Source organism: Nannospalax galili, unplaced genomic scaffold (genome assembly GCF_000622305.1).
Source record: "Nannospalax galili isolate Female #2095 unplaced genomic scaffold, S.galili_v1.0 scaffold259, whole genome shotgun sequence".
Taxonomy (NCBI): domain Eukaryota; kingdom Metazoa; phylum Chordata; class Mammalia; order Rodentia; family Spalacidae; genus Nannospalax; species Nannospalax galili.
In genome coordinates, this window is record NW_008344750.1 from 1,364,662 (window position 1) to 1,391,077 (window position 26,416).

The window sequence follows — 26,416 nt, forward strand, 5'->3', positions numbered from 1 at the left end:
GCGGAGCCTGGCGGAGGTGGGGCCAGCCTGTCCTTGCCAGACGTGGCGCAGCGGCCCGGTGGTTTTGGGTGCAGCCTGCGGATTGTCTTCTGCCAGGTACAGATGAGCATCCTGCTGTGGCCGCCGCCGTTGCTACTGCTTCTCGCGGCGCTTGTGGCTCCAGCCGCGGCCGCCACCACCTACCGGCCGGACTGGAACCGTCTTCGAGGCCTGGCCCGCGGCCGGGTGGAGGTTAGTGCGCCGGTTCCCAGTCCCAGCATCACAGTTCCACAACCCTGCCGCCCATATCCCTGGGATACACTCCACTTCGGCCTTAGGAACACCTTAACTCCCGAGCCCCTCTTTCCTTCCCTCCCATGGTACTGGGATCATCTCTTTCACTCCCTAGCCGCAGGATGCTCAGTATGCACTGTGTGAGCCAGAGACACCCAACCTTGCTGCGTGGCACACTGAATGAACCCTTGCTCTGCTCACTATTTGGTCGTCCAGTGGGATCTCTGGACAGTGACAGAGTCCTCTAACTTCTATGATTTTCCTGAAGAGGTTCCTCAGAACCCAACCCCTCCCCATTATAACTCCATTTTTTCCTGGAATTTTCTTCCACGTCTGGACCCTAATGTCTGGGATTCTAAAGCCTCTCTTCCTTCTTCTGGGGGAGAAAAAGACTTTCTCTTCCTCTCACTATGCAGGAGACAGAAAAGGGGGCTGGAAACTGAGATCCCAATACTCCACAGCCCTGGACTCTTCCCCTGAAGAAATTCCCCTCGGGTCTTCCAAGTGACTTGGCCCCTTACCATCTCTTTATGAGATTTAGTTTATGGACAGAGGGGAGTATGAAGGAGGCCTGGAATAGGTAGTCCTGAGGTCTGGACTCCTGTGGGGAGATGGCCTCCCTTCAGGGAGTGTAGGGAAGGCTCTTCCCATCCTCCCAAGTCAGGGAAGCAAACAGATGGTTTGTGGGGCTAAACCATAGGTGGCTGGCAGGGCCAGCCCTGCATGGGGTGTGGTAGGGACCAGATGGCAAGTGCCTCTAATAGGACCCTGAAGGCAGTTCTGAGTTGTTTCCTTCTGGTCTGCCTCCCTCATGAGGTTTCAAGGGCCAAAGGCCAGGCCTAGGTCTCTACTGACTGAAAGGAGCAAGACTAACTCATGTGTCTCCTGGGCATTGGTTGTCAACTATCAGTAGTGTGCAAGCAAGGGCCCCAGGGCTGTAATATCCTGGTGAGAGTCTGGCCTTGCTCCCCTTTTTCCTGGGGTGTCTAGGCCTGAGTTCCCTCACCTGTACAGAGCTCCCATTACCCCTAGGAACCTCTACCTCCTTCATAACTTAAAAGCTGCTCTTACAGGGATAACTACAGTTTGACCCAACTCAGGGTTAAGGATGGAAGGGTCTTGGTGGTAATGTTGGGTTAAGATGTGTGGGACCCTTGATTTATCCCTTTTATCTCCCTCTAGACCTGTGGAGGATGACAGTTGAATCGCCTAAAGGAGGTGAGTTTGAACAAAAGGCTCGTGGATTCTGTCCCCCTCTCCTCCATAGGGAGTAAGCAACATGGTTTCACTGACTGGGGGCAGGGGAAGAATCCCTGCACTGGGGGCTCTGGTGGGGGTGGGGTGTGGTGGGGTCAGGAGCCTGGGTCCAACTTGCTCTTTTAAAAAATTTTATTATGGCTGGGCATGGTGGCACATGCCTTTAATCCCAGCACTCGGGAGGCAGAGGCAGGCACAGCTCTGTGAGTTCAAGGCCAGCCTGGTCTACATAGTGAGTTCCAGGACAGCTAGGGCTACAGGGAGACCCTGTCTCAAAAAGACCAAAAAAATTTTTTTTATGTATGAGTGTTTTGCCTGAATGTATTTAAGTGCACCTGTGTCGTGCAAATGCCTGTGGAGGCCAGAAGATGGCATCAGATGCCCTGGAACTGGAGTTTAGACAGTTGCTAGCTGCCATGTGGGTGTTGGAAATTGAACCTGGGTCCTCTGTAAGAACAGTTAGTGCTCTTAACCACTGAGCTGTCTCTCCAGCCCCCTCATCCCCTTTCTCTTCAACCTCACTGGGCTTCAGTTTCCCAACTATAGAGGGTCTGAGGTCTCATTCTCTGATGCTGTGGTTCCTCCCCAGGTGAAAGCTTTCGTCACCCAGGACATTCCGCTCTAGTATCCTTGTCCTGTTCTGGGGAAGGGGAAGTGGGGAGGGCACCTAGAGAATCTTCCACTTTCCCCAGACAGAGATAGCAAATGGTTTCCCGTCTACCAAATCGATTGCTATTGACTGTTCAGAGAAGTCTGAGGGAGGCACAAATTTTCAATGAAAGGCTACTAGTGGAGAGAAGGGCCCTTCTTTGACAAGCCCTAATCTCACTTGTAAAGGAGGATCCTGTCCCCACCTAGGCTTAAAATAAGCCCTCAGCTAGAGGGCCCCAGCAGTCACCACCACTCCCTGCGTGTCCCCTTCCCCTTAACATTCTCTCCAGCCACAACCTGGTGATGAAACACCTCCCTGGGGCAGACCCCGAGCTCGTGCTACTGGGCCGTAATTACCAGGAACTGGAGGTAAGGCACTGGAGGGACCGGAGAAGCCGGGGGTGGGGCCCGCTGTGCTGACCTCTTTTTCCTCGCCTTAGCGCATCCCACTCAGCGAAATGACCCGCGAGGAGATCAACGCGCTGCTACAGGAGCTCGGCTTCTACCGCAAGACCGCGCCCGAGGCACAGGTGCCCCAGGAGCACCTGTGGGCCCCCGCTAAGCCCCCCGGGGAGGCCCCGGACCGCGCCGACCTGTAGGCAGAGCTGGGACTGTCCTGCCTGGTCCCTGGGGACAGAATGAAGCGCTCAACATCCCGGGAGTACCTCCCTTGCTGAGGGCTGACGCCCGGTCCCCGAGCCAGCAGGAATGGGGTTGGGGAGATTTCTCTCACCCCTTCTTCCCCTCCCCAGCTCCACTAAATCCCCTTCTGCCCCAACTGAGGCTCTTCTCCTTACTTGCTGCGCGTAGGCGGTGTGGGATTGGGCGTTCCTGACCACCCTTGGGACACCTCTCAACCCTACTGCCCGGCTGCAGGACGTTTGGGGGTTAATTCATAACCGGATGACCTCCCGAAGACAGCGGAGTCAGGATCGTTGAAAACCAATAATTTATCAAAAACGCTGAGCGTGTACAAGGGGGAGGGTGCTGCGACAGACCAGGCAGCAGTGGGCAGGCGCACTGGAAGGAGACCGTGCTGGGAGGGTGGGGACCGCGGTCTGCAGCGTGGGCCTTGAGGAGCAGGGTGGCTAGACATTCTTGCCGCGTAGGCGCAGCTCGTGGCGCCGCAGGTGGTTGTAGAGCGACTGCACGTAAGTGAAGACACACTTGGGGTCGGGCTTCTTGCCCATGATCATCATGTCCTCCACCTCCACCAGGGGTACACAGTCCACCAGCATCCTGCAGGAGGAGGGGCACGGGAGTGGTCGTCAGTGCCAGTCCACCTCTTGCTGGTGTCCCTCTACCCTGGGGTCTTTTCATTGTCGCAGCCTGCTGGTCTTTCATAAACTCCAGACTGTTCGCTTGAAAATGCTTTCCTGAAGGCTTTTTTGCACTAGCCCCACCAGCTCAAGCCCAGGGGCGTGCACACACACACACACACAAACAAAAAAAAAAAAAACAAACAAAAAAAAAACAAACAAAAAACCAAAAAAAAAAAAACAAACAAAAAAAAAACAAAAAAAAAACCTAAGCAAGTGGAGGATAACATGGGGTACGGGTGAAGAGCCGGGTCCCATTCCAGTCAAACAGGTTTAGGCTCCTGACCCCACCACCTTTTGTTCTGGAGGGCCCACCTCGTGCTCACTTACTGACACACTACAGCCGGTAGAGGGCCCTCAGCCTGGCTATTACACCAGGAGGGCTTTCCTTGTTGGCTTGTCTCTCTCCATGGCCAGGATTCCCCAGTGACCCTTTCTTCCCCCAGGGGACAACCCCCAATACTGGAAATGGAGGCCAGGGAAGTGATGAGTGGGTGTGTGTCTGTGTTTCTTTAGCCTGTATCATCTGCATTGGGTGGAGCAAGAGAGGCAGATGAGGACCCCAGTCATACCAGCTGTATCTACACTGTTCTTGGTGGTACAACCACCCTTCTGACTCTCCTTCTGAGTGCAAGCTGCACTTTATAGTCAAGGAAACCAAGTCACTGGGCAGAGGAGCTGTTTAAGTCTCAAAGCTCAAGTGCCAGGCTGGATTATGTGGGATAAAGGCCCTCAACCCTGGGTGTTGGCAACTACCGGGAGCCACCTTTTTCCTACTATAGGAACCCTTTACCCACTCTGGGGTAAGTATGCTATGGCTATTATGCATCTGGCAGAGCCCTGCAGCTTTAAGCTGGAGTATATGTTCATTTTGACTTCTGTCCCAGACCAAGATCTCTTGCCTTGCTCCACCTGCACTGACCTTCAGTCTGCTCAGTGAGCTCACTTTGGCAGGGAAGATAAGCAGTAATTGCTCCTGTTCTCCAGACATGAAGAACCCAAGACCACCTCCCAGCTTGTACTTTTATAGTCAAACCCAGGGCTGTGGTAGGACTGTGGTCTACTCCCAGTTCACCTGGGCTAATTTATCTTTTTGTGATACATTCTTTGATACAGGGGATCAAATCTTTGAGCATGTGAGACAAACTCTAGCACTGAACTGCATCTCCAGCTCTTTACTTTCTGAATTAGGGTCTCAATAAGTTGCCCTGGATGGCCTTGAAGTCAATCTATATCCCAGGCAGGCCTTGAACTTGTGATCCTCCTGTTTCAGCCTCCTGAGTAGTTGGGATTACAGTCCAGTTCCTCACCTGGTCTTTTATAAAGAAGTCTGGGAGGCAGAAAAAAAAATCTTAGTCCTACCTCTAATCTTTGGATGCCGGATAAGGTGCTTCCCTGCTCTGGGACTCCATTTCCCTCTCTTTATAACAGTATAGTCATTCCTGAACTCATTTGAGACCTTGGAAACACGTAGGATGAGTGACAGGTACCTGGCTCTACTGATGATGGGCTATGAGCCCTTGGGGTCAGCTATATTCCACTCGGCTTGTTTACCCAGTTGTACCATGGTGCTGAGGCAGTCTCTCTCTGAAGTGTCTTCCAACTGTTATCTTTCCAGGGATCCCTGCCTCCCTCCCCCAGTCTGGAGCTCTCTTGTGTCCCCAGTGCCTTCCCTGGAGACCTTATAAAGCCATTGTTTATACTGGGGTACATGGCTCAGGGCTCAGGCTACCCCAGTGACAAGCCAAACATCAGGCAACTAAAGTAACAGCATGGCTGAGTCACTCTTTCCAACTGAATCAGAGCTACACTAGGCCCCTTTCTCTCCAAGCTGGCCTGCTGGGCAGCAGCTCCTAAGTCCATATATGACCTGGAGACAGCACCATGCCCATTTTCCACACCTGCACTTCTGAGTGTATGTGTGCATATGTGGCCCAGACGAACATCCCAGTTCACCCCCCTGGCTCTATCTCTAAGTCACATTGCTTTCAGAAATTCCTTTTGGACCTCTACTTTTACTTCTCTCTACAAAACCGGTAGAAAAACAGTGGCAGGGCAAGAAAAAGAACCACTACATGGAAAGTCTGGAGTCAGTTTGTGGCCCCTTGTTCTAACTTAATTCTCCTCTCCTGGGGACACTCCAAGCTCACCTCTCTTGCTCTCTGAGCGCCTTATCTGCAACAGGACAGTTTGTTCAGGTCAGAATTCTTTACTGTGACCCTGAGGTGAAGTGACCAGAGAGGAAAGCCATATGGCTTGGGGGACCAAGGACCTCTCAGCCAGAAACACCTTTCTGTCGAACTGTTCCTATTCCCAAGCTCCCTACCTTGGAGGATACCACCAACTCAACTCACCACATGGCACACTGCAAACTTGGGTGGTGTCTTGACCCCCCCCCTTTCTCCAAACTAGATCTCCTAGAAAGCCTGTCTCCTCTACTTGGTTTTTTAAAGACAGGGTCTTTCTATGTTCCCAGGCTGTCCTTGAACTGTGATCTTGCTACAGACTCCTGCATGCTGGGATTACAAGCATGCACCAGCACATCTGACTCTGTCCCCTTGACTTCTGCTGCTGCTGCAGTTCCACCTTGAACATCTCAGATCTCATCCAAGGATTATTCTAGAATGCTAACTTGGGCATATGCATCTCTCCTGTTTGGATACCTTGTGACTCCTGTGTCTTTAGGAGGACGTTCAAACTCAGTCTGCGGTCCCGTCTTTCAACCTCACACCCAGATGCAAGTCCCTTTCTTTTCAGGGTATGCCATATTCTCTGTCTCTCTGTGGATTTGTTGATCCTCTGCCTACAGCTCTTTCTCTTGCCTTTCGTCTGAATTTGTTCAGATCCCAGTTAGTTTTCACTTTTTCAGACTGCCATCCTGGGCCTAAAGTCTGGGTCTGAGCCCCCCCCCCACTCTGGGGCTCCCATGACCACCTAGCATTCCTGTTTTCCTCACTTGGGTAATCATTGCCCACCTGAAATGGTGTCATCTAGGCTCTGAACTATCAGAAGACCGGGTCCTGTCTGCCTCCTCTAGCTTTTATAATGCCCCCCACCCCAGCCTCTTTGTGCACTGATGAGCAGATTCCGGTGAAATGGGACAGGTGGGAGAGGCGGCATTTCTCACCGTGGGGCCCCAAGCAGGGGTTAGGACTTTTTGGTTTTTACCAGCCCCTTCTGGACCAGACAGCGGTAGAATTCCTGGATGTACGTGTACACGCACTTCCAGTCAGGCTCTCGAAGCCGCACCATGTCCTCTGTATCCAGGAGCTGCGGGCAGTCCGCATGGGTCCTGGGGAGGGTAGGGGGCCGGGAAGGGGCAGGGGGCAGGACCCAGTAGGGGAAGAAGAAAGAAAGGCCAAGAAGAGAAAAGGGAGAACAGAGAGAGACATACACATACACACACACAGAGACATGAGTTCAGTTATGTTCTCAGTGCCGCAGTCTGCCAGCCCCCCCCCGCATGCCCCCTCCCCATGGTGGACGTGCCGCTCACTACCCATCACTAATGGTGCGCGGTGCAGACAAGGGTGGGGGCCAAACCAGTCACAGGTGCAGAGAACTCTTGGGGCAAGCGGGAACACGGGGTCGGGGGGGCAATGGCATCGGTGCCTAGGTTGGAGAGGAGGGCTGTGCCCCGGGGATGGGGGGTGAGGGAGGCGTGAGAGGAGGTGGGGAGGAGGAGGAAAAGTTCTGGAAGGAACTAGAAAGAGAAGGGGAAAAAAGGAAAGAGATGGAGGAGGGTGCTTGGGTGAGGTGAGCGGAAGGGGCAATGATTCCAAAGTGGAGGGCTTGCTGAGGTCCTATATAACAAGCCTATATAGGCTGCTCGGGCACGGTGCCCGGGCCAGGAGCCTCCTTTTGGAATCTCCAGCCGGGATCCCGTGGGAGCAGGAAGCTCTGGTGATAGTGGGAGAGCAGGACAGAGAAACTGAGAGAGGAGGGACAGGGGAGGAGGGAGGGGATATGGACAGGGCCACCTGTGGGCTTTAGCCTGGGCTGCTGGGCAGGCCTGCTGCTCCTTCCTTCTGGCGGGCACCTGGTACTCTCAGCAGCAGGTGGGCAGGGGCAGAGGAGGACGGGAACTCTCTGGGGAAGGGGGTCTTAGCTGCAGACCCACAGTGCTGCTGGCCACTTCCATAGGGTCTCAAGGGCAGCTGAGCCCAGCTGACACCAGCAGGGCTGGGGCTCATACTTACTCAGCAGACGAGAAGGCCACTTCAAAGTTCTGACGCCGGTTCTGCGGGCTAAGCTGCCCATAGTCAAAGGCCTCAGGGAAGAAATTGTGCACCAAGGCACAGAAGGCCATCCCATCACTCCAGCTGGAGGAGAAGTTCTGGATGTCTACATGCTATGGGTGGTAGAGAACTAGTCAGGACTGTGGGGGTAACTTTCTTATGTCTGTTATCCCCCTGTGTTTTGGCATCTCAGACCAAGGGCAATTGGGCTACAGCTTGCTCAGGACTACACAGTAGGTGAGTAGTCAAAACAAGAGCCTCTTCCAATTTGGTTTATTAACTCTCCATGTCTGTGACTAGGGGGGAAGGGAGATGACTACAGAGAGGCCCAGTGTCACTCAGCTAAAGCTATGGGCATGTTCCCATCGCTCCTTCCCTCACAGAAATTTATTCAGTGCAACATGGAATGGATTCCATAGTGGGATCTGTCCTTGAACCATGTCTACCACCCAAGGGGCCTTCACTAGGCTCTGTCACTTATTCTGGGATCCAAAGCAGGACATACTGCCTCCTTGAGCCTCAGTTTTTCCATCTGAGAATGTTGTTCATGTTTCCTGCCAGAGCACATGGTGGCTTTGGAGCTACAGGGGAATGTGAGCTCTTCAAAGAGGGTGGTACCAAGCTGTGGAGGCTGATGGACTCACCTCATAGCCACGAGTCTTGGCTCGGCACCAGTCCAGCAACATCTGTTTGATGCTGTTGGCATTGGGGACTCCGAAGCTGGTGGAGCGCTGTACAGCTGTACGGGGTGCACTAGGGCTGCTGTAGGGGTAGTGTTTGGATCACATGACTTGACCAGTGGGCCCACCCTTTGGTCATAGGGTCCAGTTTTCCATGACCTTCACCCTTTCTACCACAGTTGGAGTCTTGCTGCTCTGGTCTCTAACTCCTCCCCCTGTGGCCATCAAGCTCCATCTCCACTGCCCAGCCCATACCCTCTGCCACTCACCCTGCAGAGCCTTCTTTCTCCAGCTTCTCAATCATGGCCTTGCGAGCTTGGGATGCTGAAGTCTTGGGCAGACTCTGTGCCTTCATCAACTCTTTCTTCTTCTCTGCCTGGCGTTTCTCCAGGGCTGCCAGGCTGCCAGGCCGTGGGCTGGTCTGGTCCTCTCGATCAAAGATGCTGGAGGGTGAGAAGACGACTGTTAGGCCAGAGGAAGAGTGGGGCCTAGTCTCCTAGCCACTGGTCTTAGCTTGGCACCAGACCAGAAACATAAGCTTGATGCTTTGGCTGTTTGAATACTGAAGCTGATGGAGCTGTATGGACCCACCTGGGCTGCTGTGGTGGCAGTGTTTGGGAAGGATCCTATAGTGCATCAAATGCCAATAGCAACTTCCACTAATAAATGAAGAAGGAGGGAATAAAGGGAGTTGGGGAGTGGCGATGGCAACAGGAAATGTGTGTCTTTGTCACACCCATTTTACAAAGGAGGCGTACTCAGAGGCTCAAGCATAGGAGGTTGGCAGCCAAGCTCATTTGATCAGGCTTAGCCCCCAGAAATTTTCTAATGGGTTTTTTTTATTTTTACTGTTGACTTCCAAGCAAGTTCACAATCTAGGCATTATTGAGTAATAAAAAGGAGCCAGCCCTTTTAGAATGAGCTGGTAATCCCAGCTACTTGGGAAGCTGAGCAGGAGGATTGCAAATTCAAGACCCACCTGAGCTATAGAGTAAGTTCAAGGCCAGCTTGGGTAACTTAGCGAAACACTGTCTCAAAAAAAAAAACCAAAAAAAAAAAAAAAGCCCGAAAAAAAGGGCTGGAATGCAGCTCACTAGTAAAGTACTTGCCTAGCAAGCACAAGGCCCCTACATTCAATCTCTAGTGCCAAAACAACAATAACTAGCACAATAATAGTATTAGTAGAAGCTTATGCCCTTGAACCTTTTCTGTGTGCCATTTTTTTCTAGTGCTGGGGAAGGGTCTCTGTATGCTAAGCAAATGCTCTACACCTGAGCTACAACCTAGGTCCTCTATTGCACCATTTAAACTTTACAATGGAACTGAACTACATGTGGTGTGCTCCTGTAATCCCAGCACTCTGGAGGCTGAGGGAGAAGGACCATGAGTTCAAAACCAGCCTGAGAAACACAGTGAGACCCTGACCCTCACTCTGACCGCCCCCCCCCCAAAAAAACCTCAACCAAATAAATGCAGGCCTGTAATCCTAGTTACTTAGGTAGGTGAGGCAGAAGGACTGAAAATTCAAAGCCTGGACCACAGAGGGAGTAGGCCAACATAAGCAATTTAGGAAGACCCTGTCTCAAAATAAAAAACTAAAAAGAGCACTTGGGAGGCAGATGTCTGTGAGTTTGAGGCCAGCCTGGTCTACATAGTGAGTTCTAGGGCAGCTGGGGCTACAGGGAGACCCTGTCTCAACGAAAAAAAAAGTAAAAAGAGGTCTGGGGATTTGGCTCAGTGGTCCAGTACTCACCTAGCATGCCTGAGGCCCCAGGTTCTAATCTCTACAACAACAAAACAACATTTTAATAAAAAGAGAAAAAAAATAGTAAACTTCACAAGGGGTAAGAGGAATTCATGCTATTTCCACTAAAGAGAAGGCAATCAAGGCCCCTTCCTAAGATTTCAGAGGACATGGTTACAGGACTGGAATTGAATGCAGGCCACTGATTCAGAGTTCCTGGAGCCACCAGTTCACCTGCAGGGGCCAATGTGCTCTGCGACCTAGAAGTGGTTGTTGAAAAGTGGCAGTGCCAGCAGGCGCCAGGGGTAGGTGTGTTGCTCCATGGCCTCAATGTTGCTGCTGCCAGTCAGAGTGATGAGGCCCTAAAGCAGGTGCCTGGCCTCTGTAAGCATCCCCCAGCCCCACCCTATGGTGCAGCTGAGGATTAAGTGAGGTCACAAAGTGGTCAGGACATGCTTGGTTCTTCCTTGACTCTATGCCTATCACCTCCCAGCATGTCAGCCTGCCCCTCTGCAGAATGGGTACATAGTGAGGTTCCCCATAAGCATAGCCTCCTCTGGGATCTGGGAGTGGGCACCCATGCTCACCTGCCCATTTTTTTGGATGAGGAAGAAGAAGAGGAGAAGGTCTTGGTTTGTACTGTGGTGCTGCCACTGCCATCTGCATAAAAGCAGAAAGAAGTGAGGGCCTGGGCTGGACACAAGGAAATGGGAGCGGAGGTCATATGGAGAGATGGCGATAGCCACAGTAGACAAGAGAAAGTATGGGCACAATACTTGAAGACACAAAGAGTGCTTAAGGAAGAGCCCAAGGAGGCAGCAGGCAGACAGGCACAGGGGGCTGGTGGCCTTACTCTCCGAGCGCCTCACAAAACTTGACTCCACCGTGGTGGTGCGGGCCGTTCGTGTGCCTTCATCTGGTGGGGCAGGAGATGAGAAGAGATGAAGAAGGGTGTGAAAGGCACAGGGGGATACTCTGAGTCCACTCTTACCCTAAGCCCCATTTGGCCTCTTACTGGAGTGGACGAGCCGCTCAGTCTTGGTAACAGTGCTGACAGCTGAGCCATCAGCTGCCCGCTGAGTGTGCCTTGTGGTAGTCTCTGTGGCCGTACTGCTTCGGCTCTCCCCTGGCCGGGCCCGTGCCTCCTGCAGCCTCCGTTCTCGCTCCTTGTCCCGCTGGTCTGGGCAGGGGATGCCCCATGCACGCCCAGAAGGGTCACCCAACACCACACAGCACATGTGCACAGGCACAGGGGGGCACACAGGGTGGGGTGGAGGCAGTTTGTTAGAAACACCAATGACACACTAAACAAGGGCCTGTCTAGGGATGGCTGAGGGTGAGGGGACTACCATAACTTGGCAGAGTGGAGTGTGTATTGAGGGCAGCGGACACTAGCAGATGGAGTAGGAAACATAGAATAGCTGATCTCACAGGGGTATTTTGATCTAAGATAGACATTTCTGTGAGAATAAGTAGGTCAGTTAGAAGGGAGTAGCTGACATACAAGGAGAGCTGGGTGAACACAGTAGTTGAGTACTGGGCCTTCAAACTGGTCTCAGGAAGGTGAAAAGCAGCTGGAGGAAGGGCTGTCTAGACCCAGGGAGGGAGGGAGTCTAGGTATCTAGACCCAGAAAGGGAGAGAGTCCCGGTATTGGAGAAGCAATCAGATCTAGGCAAAGAACAGTTGAGCAAGAAACTTGTGAAGGAAGTTAGCTGGGCCTAAAGAAAAAGTAAGTAGATGGGCATAGAGGCTGAAGGAGAGGGAGGATCAGAAGGCCTCGGAGGAAGAAGTTAGATTCTAAAAAAGGAATAACTGAGTACTGGGGGTGTAACTTGGTGGTAGAGTGCTTGCCTAGAATGCATGAGGCTCTGGGTTTGATTCCTAGCAAAAAACAAACAAACAAAAAAAGAGTACTTTTTCTCAGAGAATAACTGTTATCTCAGAGAAGTGAGTGTATCTAGAAGATGAGGGAAAGAATAGCTGAATCCAGGGAAGAACCTGTCAGAAGGAAGTAGCTGTGTCCAGGAAGCAGGAATCTGGGTAGGAGCAGAGGCTAAGGTGGATGAGAGACAGGAGCAAGTGGGAAAAGGGTCATCTGGACGCAAGCATGGCGTTCTTGACAGTTGACAGAAATTAGATACAAGGTGAAATGTCTGGGGAACAGTAACTGGGTTTAGGAAGGAGAGCAACATCGAGGGAATGAACAGCTGGATGCAGGGCAAGGAAGCCAGGGAACAGATGGCTCTAGGGAAGGCAATGAGGGAGGGCAGCTACTGAGGTGGAATGTCTATCAAAGAACCCCAGTGCAAAGGGAGCAGCGGAGGAACAACGGAGCAGCTCTATCTAGGGTGGGTAACTGGCTCTCTACCTCTCTTTCTTTGTCGGAGCTCACGGAGAGCAGCCCGGATGAGTTTCCGTTCCTCAAAGCTTGTGGTCTGATCCAGCTGTAGATAAAGTAGACATTGCATACCTAGGGCTTGCCCATCCCCATCCTCTGCCAGCCCCAGTCCACCAGATTCACCATACCATCTTGTCCAGGACACCTTCATCCTCAATGGCCATCAGCTCCTCAGCTCTCAGTGGGCTCCGCCCCTCTGGTGCTTTGTCTACCCAAGTCTGCTCTGCACCATTAGCTGCTTCCACTGCCACAGAAGGGGGCTCTGCTGGCTCTGGCTCCATCTATGGAGTGTGGAGAAAGCATAGGTTTTAAGCAAGGATATGGATAAAACCTCAGTGGACATAGGACCAAATCCTGGATATAGCTGGCATCGTCTTGGAAATAACCAGCAGCCTGCCTGCCTGGCAGGCCCAGGGTGGTCATGTCGGTTTTAGGCCCATTGTAGAGAAACTGGCAACTTTATGTGGGGTTGCCCACATATCCAGAATCATATTAATACAGTTGGTAGTGGCATTATAATGGTTTCCATTCAGTCGAAAAGTATTTGTATAATAATACAAATTAATGGAATGACTTGCCCACAGACCTTCTATAAGTGTAATGTAGCCTGGGGGCTAAGCTGAGGTAGTCTAGCTCCTGAAGTTGATTGAGGTCTTTCTAATGCTTCATTTTTAGCTTCCTCCCATGTAGCACATACCTCACCCTACATTGCCAAGGGCTGGTCCAGGTGTTAAGGGATCCTAACCAGGTGTCTAGCTGGGGCTGACCCAGGCCAAGACCTCTCTGAAGCTCACTATTCCATTTTCCCTCTTTCCCCATCTTGCTGAGAACCATTCTGTAAGAAGCATCCAGTTCTGCCCTATCTCCCTCAGGGGATCACTCCCCACCCGCCTCACCCCTTGAAGCCAAAGCTCTAGCCCAACTACTACAGCCCTCCCCTCCCAGCAGGGCCTCTGTCTGCCAGGAGGGTAAGGAAAGCTGGGGTGGCAGCTGTTCTGGGGAGGCTCGGCCTGACTTAGGTGGGAGTGTGGGGGTGGGGTTGGAGGCTGGGCCATGCCCAAAGCTGCCAGGACAGCTCTGCCAGAACAAAAGCCTGGCACTGTCTTGTCCCAATCTCGGAGTACTAGTGCCCTAGTCCTTTGTACAGAGAGGTAAACTGAGGCTGAGGTGTTGGTACACCTATAGTCACTCAGCAGGGTTTGGCTCAAATCCACTCCCTCCCACAAGCTGACTTACGAAGCCGATGCTGCAAGAGGGGCCTGCAGAGGACTGCCGGCGGGTGCTAAAGGCAGGTGGGTGGGCCACAGGGGTCCCAGCATCCTCAGCCGCCTGGAAGAGGGCCTCAGGGTTGGCAGCAGCCAGGAACAGCTCACTAGGCTCCAGCTCAGACTCCAGGTCCGGTACAAGTGGGACCCCCAGCCGTAGGCTCAGCACCTCTACCTGCCTGCTCAGCGCATCTAACCGCCGGCTCAGAGCTGCTGTCTCTGCTCGAAGTTCTTCGGCTGCCTGAGCCACTGGCTCCATGGTGGCTAGGGCTGCATCGGCTGCCTGGGTCACTGCTGACCTGCCTGCCTCAGCCACTGCCTGCAGCTCCTGCAACGCCTGGCCCAAGCGTTCCTCAAGGGCTACAGCCATCTCAGGCCCAGGCCCTGGTACTCCTGGCATAGTGCTAGTAGGGACTTTATGGGGCGTAATGGTGGGACACTAGCAGGGGCTGCTACCTATCTGGTAGTGTCAGAGTCTTTGCAGCTGGTTTGAGGGTGAAGGCAAGGGCAGTGAGCCTGCCCCGCCCCTGCCGGCCTCTCAGCCTGCCACCAGCCAGCTGGAGCTGCTGCCCAAATAGAAACCTATTCTGGGCTCCTTTATGGAGGGGTTAGAGGGGGATGGGTAGCCTGCCCAAGCAGGCCAACCGCCAGGCCTGGCCCTGCAGAGATCACAGAACTGAAGCACAGCAAGGCTGCACGGGTTCTCAAGGATTACTGAAACCACAACCCCATGCCTCACAGGTGGGGAAACAGAGGCAGGGAACAAGACATGGTCCTGAGCCACTACTACACTAGCTGTGAGAATCCAGTTTGTTAGGCTCCAGGTCCTGTATGCTTCTGCTTTCATGCCACATTACCTTATAAAGACTTGAACAGGTGGGGGAAATGGAGGCACAGAGAGGAGGGACTTTAAGTAATCTGTTGGAATGGGTGTCTTGGTCCTGAGGTGAATGTCCTCTGGTCCAGTCATGATGTTCAGCTCCAAGCCCAGACTCTGAGAAAGTGCCTAATAGACACATCACCTGCTCACCCTAAGTGGGTAAACAGGTGAGTGGCTACTGCCAGAGCCAAGTCTTGCTCTGACACTTATATTCACCCCAAGGGCCTCAATTGCAACCATCCCTCATGACAGCCTACCCCAATCAACTGGATCCTCTTTTGTAGCAAGAAGGGTGCTCTTGCCTCTATTCTTCCCCTGTCAACCCTCAGAAGGCTCAAAGATGGCTCTAACCACCTCACCTTAGCCAAAGTCCCATTCAGTTTCTCATACAGCATAGAGGGTATTACCTGGGTGGGCAGTCAGGCAGCCTGCTGGGAATCTCTTCCCTTGCTGAGCTCCCAGCCAGTTGATCCCAGGCTTGGGAATGAATAATGGAAGGATACAGGGTATTCAGTTCCCGTGGCACCTGCTAGGCTGATGCCTCACCTGCCTGGAGCCCTCCTGCCTGCCTGTCCTCATCAATAGTTCTGCCCTGTCCCCACAGGGAGGCTGTCAAAGATGCTAATCACTAATCTCCTAATGGACTAGGCTGATCTTGGATGAGCCTATGAGCTGCTCTATGCCTTGGGGCTGATGTCCAGGGTGGCACACAGGGGTTGCCAAAGGAAGAGAGGAAAGCCCCTACCACTCTCTCTGAGACTCAGTTTTCCCATCTGTTCATTAGGAATGAACCAATCAATTTTGGTGCAAGGATCAAAGATCAAGTGGAGTCAGACATGGTGGTTCACACCTGTAATTCCTGCATTTGGGAGGTGGAAGCAGGAAGATCATGAGTTCAAGGATAGCCTTGGCTACATAGTACATTCAATGCCAACCTGGGCTACAAGAGACTCTGTATAAAATAAAACAAAACAACAATAAAGGGTAGAAGTGAGATATGCCTTTGGATGATATAGTATCATTTAGTCTCAGCTATGCCACCAACTGCCTTAGCTATGCCACGTTCCTTCTCTGGGCCTCAGTTTCTCTGTGTGCACAGTGGCGGAGGAGGAGAGGAAAGGAACCCTGCCAACACTACGCCTTTAAGGATTCTATAGACAGTGATGGATAGTGAGGCTAGTAAAGTGAGGAGGGGCTCACCTTAATGTTGCAGCTTCCTCGGTTACCAGGGGAGGCATGGCTGAAGGTAGTGACATGAGTGACACTGCCCAGCCGGGTCATAGTCCCAGGGGTGCTGACATGGCTGATGGTGCTCTTGCCCCCACTGCTGCTGCTGAGAAGGCTAGGGGGTGCCCGCAGTCCTAGTGTCAGTTCTGCTTGGAGAAACGGGCTGCTGTCAGGGCCAGTCAGGGTAAGGGTCGTGCCAACCAAGGTGGATGGCACCTTGGTCTGCAGGGCACCCATGGAGGCACCCTGAACACTGGGTACTGCACATGTCCCACATGCAGACATGGGGAGTGGGGGCTGTAGGCACTCCAATCCAGCAGTGGGAAGCCTACCTGCCCTCTGGTTGCTTGCGGGCAGCAGTACTCGGCCTGTGGAGGCTTGGCCACGACCTTCCTTGATCTCGATGGTAAACGTGGTCTTCATACTGCCCCCTGGCTCCCCAGTGCCGATGGCCACAGGCAGTGGAACACTGGGATCCTCTGAGCAGGCTCTGGGCCCCCCTGCTTGGTTTTCAAGGGATCTGGGAGCCAAGCCCCGCCCCGCAGGCGGGGGCTGTGGGCAGCTCTGAAGCTGGGCCAGGGGCTGAGCTCTTCCTCTTTGCTCCTTGCTGAACTGGGAAGAAGTGTCATTGGGCTTTCGAGAGGAGGAGCTGTTGGAGGAGGCAGGCGTGGTGCTGATGAGGGAGGGGCCCAGGAGCCTTGTGGGGGTCAGGGAAGCAAGGGCTGTCCTGGGTGGACCATCCTGGAGCCTGACAGCCACAGGAGAATCAGACACGAACTTGCGGACTCGATCTCGCACAGAGCCAGCCCGATGGATCGGGGAAGGTCCACTGGCAAGGGGGATGGATTCTAGAAGGAACAGGAGAGCTGTCAATGGCTGGATGGGACAGGGGCTCTAGTAGAGACTGGGACTGGTAAAAATAAGCAGTACCTCGATTCTGGACTGGCCGTAGGGGGCTGAGCACAGACAGGGAGTGTTGGCAGGGTTGGGATCCAGCCAGGTCTGGTAGGTTGGGATGTGGATGGCAGCCATGAGGTGGGGGTGGGGGAGAAAAGAAAGTAGACGCAGGGGTGTGTCCACATGTCATATTTCTCTCCTCCATAGCCTTTCTACCCCATTCAGCATTGCCCACTGCTCAGGCCTGTCCACTCAGCTGCAACCCTCCTATAGGCACCTCCTTTTTCTCCCAAACTGACCACAGGGTGACGTGGGCACTCCTAGGGACCAGGGGCAGGTTTGGGCCCGAGGAAGGTATCTAGATCCTCCCTGAAGATGGGGGGTAGGGGACAGCCCCCCCTTGGCCAGTACTGCTACAGATCTAGCTGGGAGATGGGTGCACTCCCTTATTGGGGAGAAGAATGTGCCTAAGGCTCCTTGCCTTTCAAGGCTGCAGGGAGGCCTCTGGCCATGGGTGGCAGGGGTGGGCTTGGCCAGGGGTGGGAACACCTCAGGGGCAGGGGAGTGCCAGGGACTGCCTGAACCTGAGGAGCCTGGAGCTGCTGAGGTATTTTACAGGTAGGTAAAGGGAAGCAGAGACAGGGTAAAGCAGAAGCCTATAGCAATCTACAGGGATCCTCACCTGTCCTCTTTGTGTTGGAGGGGCCTCTGGTGAGGTCCAGGGCAGCAGGGCACTCTGTGGGGGCAGGCAGGAGCTGCAAGAGAGATACCACATAGGAAGGGCTGATTCCCAGACCAAGGAACTCATCTGTCTGACATCTCTACTTCTTATCCAGACTCACCTTGTTGACCACCTGTTCCTCAGAGCTGGGAGGTGCTGATGACATGGGGGGCTCAGGGCTGGGAGCTTCTGAGGGGCTAGGAGGTGGTTCGGGGCTGCCTGGAGTCTCTGTAGCAGGACACTGGTCTCCAGAAGGTTCTAGTGGAGGCTCAGGAGAAGCAGTGGTGGGTGAACTATCGGGTGAGGCAGGTGAGCTGGGTGTGCCCCCAGGTGGGGCCCTCAGTAGGAGTGTCACTGTGGTCATATCCTGGCTGGTGTCCTCAGGGGTTGGGGTTGGTGCTCTGTCTGGGACCTCAGTTTGTTGTTCCTGTTCCTCCCGTTCTGGCACCTGTGAGGGACCCATAGGATGTAACTAAGGTTTCCCTGACTTTGAGTGCTACCATCACCCCTGGAGGGCCAGGCTGACAGATACCCAGGGAAGGGCATGCAAAGCAGAGGGGCTGGGCATGGCTTCCTATGGGCACACCTGCATAAGGAAGGTCAGTCAATGCCAAAGGCAGTTCAGCAAGCATCAGGTCCTAATGTCAGTGGTTGGGGACAGCAGGAAACTTTCTGGCGACTCCTAACTCTAAAAGATCCCTAGAGCAGGGGGTCCTGGCTCTGGTCTCAGTCTAGTTAATTATAGAGACATGGAGTCATTCAGGGCCAGGCAGCTAGCATCCTCTGCTGGCCACTAGGGGAAACTGCTCTCCCACACTTCCTGAAGAACAGAGAAGACAGTGAACAGTGATCTACCATCCAGCTGGGGCCGATGAGCCAAGGTAAGGATGCTGGGTATCTGGAGGGTGATAGGCAGCACGGTGATGTGTTTAAGCCAGGAGAGGCACCAGGACTAGATTTGAATTTCTAGGAGATCCTGAGCAAAGGCTGAACAGAGGGGTGAGGGTGGGAAGTAGAAGTGGAGACAGAAGAGGTGTCAATGTGTCCATGAAAGGGAAGGGGCAGGAAGTTGGAGCAGTGTAGACAGGTTGCTTTGAGACAAAAGCCTGAGTTCAAAGTCTAAAGTGGAAGGTATGGAGCTGGAGTTATCTGAGAGTAAATTGGAGTTATCTAAAAGTAAACTCCAGGGCTCCCCAAACACAGGCAGGAGGCCAGCTCCCAGTAAGGAGCCCTATACTACTGGCATCAACAGGCACAAGACACTGGGTCACCCTCCCACCACACACACTCCTTACCTCACATGGGTCCAATCTGTGTGCTGCCTGCCCCCCGCTGTCTTCTCTGGAGCCACTGTTGGGACGCCCACTGCAGAGCCTTCCAGCCACGGTGGCAGCTGGAAGGGCAGGGGGCACATGTCAGGCAAATGATGGAGAGGTGCTGTAGGCAGGGGTGAAGTGTGGGAAGGGCACCTACCCTCAATCTCCTGAGCCCGGACACGACGGATAGCAGCTCGGATCAGCTTGCGTTCCTCGTACTCACCGGCACTCCGAAGCTGTGGATGACAGGCAGGCCACAGTGATGGGCAGTGGAGTCCAGATCTTCATTTGCCCTGCCCCTCTCCCCTGCCTGGCCTGGGTCTCACCAGTGTGGTCAACTCTTCCACATCATTCATGGACTCCAGCCGCCCTGCCAACTGTGCCAGGGCAGCCTGCTGCTCAGCTTCCCGCTGTTGTGAGCTGCAGAGACATCATGACTGTAACCATCATTGCATGATGGGGACGGAGGCTCAAGGTAGGGGCCAGGACAGAGGGCCAAAACTTGGCAGAAGGATCTGGAGCTCTCTGTGCAGACCCTCTGACTATACATCACTATATGTACACCCCTGAACACAGATACCAATACCACATGCTCAGACAAGTTATCTACATTTCATGGCCACAGTCAATACTTGACCCATGTCCACAAGTACCCCTGCGTAATCCAGAAGTGTGCACATACTGCTAATGCACACAGGTGGCAGACACACCTGTCCCTACACCTGCCTATATGAACTGATGCCTGGCACACTCTCCCACTCACACATTCAACCCCCTCTGCCACTCACTGTAGCCAATTTTCTTTGTTGTCCTGCCGCTCAGCACGGAAGCGTTTGGATGCCAGAGCCTCCTCCTCTCGCTCCAGCTCCTGCCGCTGCAACTCCCGGATGGCAGAGCGGATCCGGCGACGCTCTGCCAGATCTGCTGTGACCTCCAGCTGCAATGCCAGTGGGGGCGAGGGGCAGGACATTTTGGTTGTCAGGGGCAGAGGTCTGGCACCAGCTGCCCACAGTTCTGCTTGGGGCACAATGAGTGGACTGTCTCCAGTCCCTGTGCCCTAAGCCTGTCACATGCCTGCCCACCCACTGAGGGGGAGACCCAGCTCACAGTGCCAGGCAGGGATCCTGCAGAGCCCACTGTACATTGTAGTTCACAGGGCCACCTTCTGTGACTGCATAGCCAACCACCCACCCATGCCAGGTGCCAAGTAGTCAGGCAGTCCTTGTAACTTAACGCCTGCCCTCAGAGTCCTTTTTAACCCTTAAGGCTAGGGAGCCACAGCAGGAGGAAGGAGGTCACCCCTATGTCCTTGAAAAGGGAAGGGTGATTCAGAGAGCTGAAGTCCCTGTGAGCTAGTCACAGAGTAGCATGGCCCTGCCGGGGAAGATGACAGATGGGGAATCTGAGGTAGAGGCAGGTGCTCTGGTAGGTAGCTACCTATAGGGACTACCTATAGCCCTAGAGAGGTGTCCACAGAGGACATGAATTCCCATCAGCTTCTAAGCCCTGAAGTTCCTGGGAAATTGGGGACCTGATAGCAGGTCCAGAAAAGGACACGTTCTTGGTACTGAAACAAGCAATGCTGGTGCTTTCCAACCCCAACCCCAAAGAAATCTTATGTAGCTTAAGGAGGAGGCCAGAGTCCAGTACCTGCCCAGAAGACAGTGGCAGAGCTAAGCCTCCAATATGGATAGCCAAGTGGAAACAAGTCAAGGCAGGGTCCCCTTCATGGGTCCTTCCTGCTCAGTAGGGGAGCTGGGAGGCGGGAGTGGGGGTGGAGATAGATAAGCTTCAGCAGGGAACATAGGCTGGCCCCATGTAGCCACTAGCCAGTTTGTCCTAATCTGAAGAGATTGGGGAGGTCCTTGGGGACCAGCCCCCCAGGATCCACATTCCTTAGGAGCTAGAGAGCATCAGTCCCCTGAAGCTCAGGCCAGAACCTCCAGCAGGTCCCAGCCCCAGTTCAGGCCTGGCTGGGTGGTCAAGACCATTTTCCTTAGCCTCTCTATCACCTTCCTTATTTACCAGATGGGGCAGTGACCCTTAGGACAAAGCAGAAGATGGAAAGGGAGCAGTGACTCAGGGGCTTCCCCTGCATATGCATATGCAAAAAGCATCAATTCCTTCCACCTGGTTCTAGCCAGTCCAGAGTAGAAGGCAAGGAAAGACACTGGCATATTTACTGAGACCCTGTGTCAGACCTGTGCTAAACCCCGACTTGTTCTTATCTACTTCTTTTAAAAAAGACTATATATGTCTTTTGAGTGTATGCCATGTGTGTGGAGGTGACTGTAGAGGCCAGAAGAGGGCAGCCTAGAGCTGGACTTACAGGCAGTTGTGAACTTGCCTGACATGGGTGCTGGGAGGCAAACTGGGGTCCTCTGTTAAGAGTCTGGTCTTCTAAAAGAGCAGCAAGCTCTCTTTAACTGCTAAACCATCTCTCCAGCCCCCTTACCAACTCTTGATACATTAATGCCTATCTGACAAGGATAGGAAACTGTGGCTCAAGTTTATGGTCCAATGACTTGGATGAGGGTTTCGATCTAAGTTTAGCAGGGCCTGCTAAGACTAAAGACAGCCATGATACTGGGGTCTCTGTGTCATGGTAGGGATCCTTGAGGCCCCTGGAACTATGCTAGAGATCCCTCCAACTTGGTCTAGAAATGCCTTAGGAGACCTTATTACCTCAGAGGGGGGAGAGCATAAGGTTCACTGCCCTAGGACATTTGGAGATTGTGGCCTTAGGGGAGAGTTGGTCCACTCTGGTGCAGAGGTTAAGTGGCCCAGAGGTAAAATGACTAATCCTTGTATCTCCAGCCTCCATTTTCAATTCCCCTGAAAAAAGTTTGATATAGGAACTTGGCCATTTCTACAACCCCTGGGAACCTCTGTCTCCATGTGGAAATTGGAATCCTCCCTAACTGGATGAGGGTGGCTAAGAGATGGACCTCATTCCACTGGTCACTCTCTGGCATTACTCTTCCCTTTGGGCCTGCCAGTAAAGTTCAGACCACAGTGTCCTATGTGTCATGTGTTCCCCACTCTCTAACACCAAAGGTCAGACCACAGTATCCCTGCTGTATCCAGCGTTCTCCACCCTCTAGTCATCCCCACCGTGTGTGGAGGGGGCTGTGGGAGGGAGGGAAGGAAGTACAAAGGGCTATTGTCCACCAGGGGGAAGGGGAAGGGGATAGGGCGGTTTCCGAAACAGCCTAGTGAAATTCTCCTGGGAGGAAAGAGGGTGCTTCCTTCTCCCAGGGGCTGGAGAAGAGGAAGGAGGTACTTTCTACGCTCGCGGCTGGGGGCATCTGGTAAACCCAGCATCCCCACCTGCCCAAGAAGCTAGTCTCCTCCAAGGCTTTGCTCAGCCCCAGGATCCAAGCAGCGCTCTGGGACCGGAGCAAAGGAGGAAGGCCTCGCCAGGGGGCGCCGAAGGCCCGCCGGCTCCACCGCGGATGCTCGTGGGACCCGCCCACGCCCCGGCCACCAGTCTCCAGCCTCCAGCCCGGCGCCGCGTGGGGAGCCAGACAGGAAGCCCCCCGCCACCCCTGCTTTAATGTCCCGATCCAGAGAGGAAGCGGAGGTTCATAGAGCCCAAGCTGCTTCCCCAGGTCTGGGGTGGAATGCTGGAATCCGAACTCGAACCCAGCACCGGGGTGGAGGGCGTCCAGACCCACGGCACAGGGACACGCGGCGTGCTTGTCCCCAGTGCCCCTTCCACCCCGCGCAGCCCCCTGCCCCGTCCTCAGGAATGTGCCGGAGCCCAGGCCGGAAGCGGCTGCCGGCTCCGGAGTCAGGAGGGGCGCAGGGCGGGCGGAGCCGGCCCAGTTTTCCCATATAAGGCCCGGCCCCGCGGGGTGGAGCCCGGCCCCGGGCGCCCCCCGTTCCCGCCACGAGGCTGGCGGGGGCCGGGCGGGAGTGCGCGGTGCAGGGTGGGACCCTCTGTTGCTCCTGGGAGCAGCTATGTCGGGCGCTGGGCGGTGGACGAGCGGGCCCAGGTGGGCTTGAGACCGCGGTGGCCAGAGGGGTCGGGGTTTGGTTTGTCCTTCCCCGGGGCAGGAGTGCTTCAACCGCCCCCCTTGCTGCTTCTCTATAACCATCCCCTAGCTCCCAAACCTTGCGTGAGTGGATGGAATATTCCCGAGATGGGGATGCACTGGCACTTAATCTGGCTGGCTCTCCAACTTTGCGACCCTCATGAGGACTCTGACTTCTTGAGGAGGGGAGGTGGAATTGACTGGTGGGCATCTTTGAACCCCATTCCCTCCCAGCTGCACACAGCCAAAAGTGACAGGTGGCGGTAGCAGACAGTTTAAGGTGCTGGTCTCTGGAAACACAGGCCAAGTACCTAGGGACGATTACAGCAGTTAGGCCAAGTGGCCCCAGTCTCTGCCTCTAGGGGAGTGGAATGAGAATGGTATGGTTGTCTTCTAGTGAAAGTAAATCTTTAATTTTCTGCCCTGGATAGGGGTCAGGGGCTGAACAGTGGGGCTCTGCCCCCCTCCCTGCATCAACTGTTGTATGGCTGCCCTGACTGTTGCCCCACAGCCTGGTTGTATGTGGGAGTAGGAAGAAGCTGGTGAAATGGATGGAGTGGATGGACCAGTACTACCTCCATCCCAAAGTTTGGGTTTCACCCCTATGCCAACCCTAACAACCTATATTGTGTATTTATGTACCCCCCTCCTTGCTTTACAGGTAAGGAAACGGACTCAGAGGAGACAATGGCACACTTGGAGTCACAGAAGCCATAAGAGCCCACACAATGTTTCTCTCATGGATTCTTCCAAGTCTTGACTTCCCCAGGACTCTTGGTGCCCCAAGGCCCGCCTCTGGAGTTTGGGCCCAGGCACAGCTTCCAACTCAGAGCCTTTGGGTGGGTAATTTCACCACAACCAGCAGCAGTATTCTAGCCCTTGGAACTTCTGTGAACAATCTGTGAGATGGTGTACTCAGCACACAGCCTACCCCCTGCTGTGCCCTGACATTATTAATCATTGCTGCTACCATTATCACTGGGCTGGCTTCCAGGAGTGGGCAGTGCCTAGGCTGCTGCTGGGGAGAGGCAGATCCAGCCTTCCCACACCTGTAGCTACCCATGGGTGAGTCCCCAGCAGTTACAGTTTAAACAGGTGGCGGCAGTTGGGGGCAGGGAAGGACCAGGTCTCAGAACCAGACATGGAACAGGCACATGCCAGAAGGGCCTCTGGATCAGCCAAATGGATCCAACTAAGCCCTGTTCCCATAGCCCCTCCTCCAAACCCCTCCCTATCTCCTCTTGTCCTCTGAGAAGTACTATATGGGCCCTACCTCCCTGGCTTGGCTGCCCACCCTGTTGTGTAGCAATGGGGCTACTTACCAGTTTCCTGAGAGCTCCTTCATCCAGTCCAGCTAAGGCCTCATCTGCCATCTTGCTGCCCCCTAGTTTCTTGGGTCTGTCAGTTCCTGGTGAGATCCTTAGGACTTTTGCGCTCAGGGAATTCTGCAGGAGGCAGATACGAGAGGCTGCTGGAGCTTGTGGATGCCTCAGGCCCTTTGTTTCTGTTTCCCTCCCTAGCCCATGAGCATCTGTTTCTGCCTCTATCCTTGCTACCCTATCCTGGCTAGTTTGCTGGAAAACTCACCAAACCAAGAATAGGTGTCCTTGTTCCAGCCTTGCCAGCTCGGCTGCCAGTCTGCTATGTGGTCTAAGCTGGCATCCTGACTAAGCCTCAAATATGGAGGGCATTGACCTGTACTGAGAAAAGGGGTTCCACAAAATCCGCCCAAGCTGTGCTCACCACCAGGGGGTGCAGACCATTCTCCAGAGTTTCCTGCCACACCCACTCATCTAGGGCCTTAGGAAACCTAATTCCTCCACACACACCCCTCCATAATCTGTGCCTCTGGCTGTGGGCTCAGCCCACATCCAAGTCCTTGGAGCTGCTGTCACTCTCATCCTCCCAGGTACGGGAGCTAAATGGTTGCCTGTCAATTCTTGTAGCCAGCCTCCTGTGCACATCCTTTTCTACTCCTCTCTTCCTGATGCCAACTGTCCTGACCTTTGAAGCCAGGTGTCCAGCTCCTGCTGCTGGTTCACAAACTTCCTAACTGGAAGGGCCTTCAGAAGCTGACCTACCCCACCTCTGGACTTCAGGCAAACTGAGAGAATGGGAGACAGCCATCAAAGATTTATCAAAGGGGGGAGGAAAGACTCAAAAGTGCAGGAAGGATCTAATAAAAATCTCCATCACTTCTGTCTTCTGAAGCCCCCTTCCAAAATGCCCCCAAGAGCCCAGGATGCTTGCTTCTTGCCTAATCACTGTCGAACAAAATGGATTCTTAAATCTGGTTCCAGTCTCCTAGCCCAACTTTCTCCTTCCTGGAGTCCTAGTGTCTCCGGAATTTGAGAGCCCATGGCCAAACATACCTAGGTGCTTCATTAATATGGTGACTGAAATGGCCTCCATTGATTCATCCCTCAATCATCCCTTTTCCAGAACAGTCACTTTGTGTGAGTCACCCCATCCGGTGAATGGGTCTGGGGGTGTCCTAATGCACTTGTTGGAGTTTGAGGTACCCTGCCTGTTTGAGTCACTGTTTACTTCCCTCCCATCCTGATAGATTCAGATGGGTGTCCATTTCCCAAGCATTCTGCTACAGTCCTTGCCTCTCATCTACCTACTCTGTCTAGGATAACCCCTGTCTCCTCCCCCTCCCACCAATGTCAGTGGTCACTGCTCTTAGATTCTTGGGATATTCTGTGTTTCCTCATGTTGGTCAAGGATGTCCCTAGTACCTAATCTAGTACAGGGATAGTATCCAGAGATCCCCACCACTGCTTGCCACCATTCTCATGGCTTCATACCACAGAACTTGGGGGTCTCTGGACATTGTGAAAGTCCTTGGGGCAGGGAGACAGAATCTGTGAGTGCCCTCAAGGAATCAGCTCCCCACAGACTAGTGCCTCTGGGGATGGTGGAGCCTCTTCGAGGCCGGTAAGTGCAGTGTCCCATAATCTCAGAACCTTATTCTTCTGGCTTAGAGTTTCGGCAGTCTGGTTGGGGCTCCCCAGGTCTGGGAGTTACAGAACCCTGTCCAGATATCCAGGTTCCACCCCCGGGACTCGTTCGGGCTCCTAGCGTCACCCCGAGATCCACGCACCCACCTCTCAGTCCAGCTCGCCTGTCCGGTGCGGGTTCGGGTTAGCTCGCTTGGGACCCAGCAGACTCCGTGGAGATGGTGGGGCGGGAAGGCGCGCGACCTGGAATCCCAGGCCGGCTCAACAACCGTTCCCAGGACTCTGCTACAGAAGCCTGTCCAGCCGCGCCAGCACCCCGGCTGGCCCCGCCCCCCCCGCCGTCCTAGCCAATTCTCGGCTGGGTCCCGCCCCCGTTCAGGTTCTATTGGGGAAATTCAATTTGGAGGCTACGCCCTCGAGAAAGCCCCGCCCCCAGTGTCCAGGGATGTTGGGTATTGTAGTCTCCGGAGCTGCTGCCGCGGTGTCCTTGGTATCCTCGGATGGGCGTCAGCAGGTTGGGTGCAGGCTCAGTGCCAAAGTTGAGAAAGG

General features: G+C 53.9%; 2 protein-coding genes across 6 annotated transcripts; one reads left to right on the top strand and one right to left on the bottom strand.

Moving 5' to 3' along the window:
* Selenom (selenoprotein M) lies at positions 1-2,960 on the top strand. Its single transcript, XM_008841029.3, has 5 exons — positions 1-231; positions 1,456-1,491; positions 2,120-2,154; positions 2,472-2,550; positions 2,622-2,960. The coding sequence occupies exons 1-5, from the start codon at positions 103-105 to the stop codon at positions 2,778-2,780; spliced, it is 438 nt and encodes a 145-aa protein (XP_008839251.2). The 5' UTR covers positions 1-102; the 3' UTR covers positions 2,781-2,960.
* Positions 2,961-3,113: 153 nt separating this feature from the next.
* On the bottom strand, positions 3,114-26,172 carry LOC103740433 (smoothelin). Of its 5 annotated transcripts, XM_008841030.3 has the most exons (21): positions 26,015-26,172; positions 24,227-24,349; positions 19,656-19,804; positions 19,194-19,287; positions 19,025-19,103; positions 18,847-18,944; positions 17,673-17,999; positions 17,513-17,585; positions 16,864-16,935; positions 16,266-16,781; positions 15,907-16,079; positions 12,690-12,842; positions 12,532-12,607; positions 11,178-11,342; positions 11,016-11,078; positions 10,750-10,822; positions 8,688-8,861; positions 8,383-8,500; positions 7,700-7,851; positions 6,628-6,792; positions 3,114-3,420 (listed from the first exon to the last, which is right to left on the bottom strand). In XM_008841030.3, the coding sequence occupies exons 2-20, from the start codon at positions 24,275-24,277 to the stop codon at positions 6,648-6,650; spliced, it is 2,751 nt and encodes a 916-aa protein (XP_008839252.1). In that variant the 5' UTR covers positions 24,278-24,349; positions 26,015-26,172; the 3' UTR covers positions 3,114-3,420; positions 6,628-6,647. The 5 variants fall into 5 exon arrangements, with proteins under 5 accessions (XP_008839252.1, XP_017655597.1, XP_017655596.1 ...); XM_017800108.2 differs by lacking the exon at positions 6,628-6,792 and having other exon boundaries at positions 8,383-8,497; XM_017800107.2 differs by lacking the exon at positions 6,628-6,792.
* Between the last annotated feature and the right edge of the window lie 244 nt (positions 26,173-26,416).

What these genes read in the sequence shown, in the direction of transcription:
- LOC103740433 (XM_017800107.2), bottom strand. Translation starts at nt 24,277, where the DNA reads ATGGCAGATGAGGCCTTAGCTGGACTGGATGAAGGAGCTCTCAGGAAA. An exon ending in GAGAAAGAAGGCTCTGCAGG is followed by an intron (nt 8,501 to 8,687) that starts GTGAGTGGCAGA and finishes CTACCCCTACAG; the next exon opens with CAGCCCTAGTGCACCCCGTA. An exon ending in CCAAGACTCGTGGCTATGAG is followed by an intron (nt 7,852 to 8,382) that starts GTGAGTCCATCA and finishes TACCACCCATAG; the next exon opens with CATGTAGACATCCAGAACTT.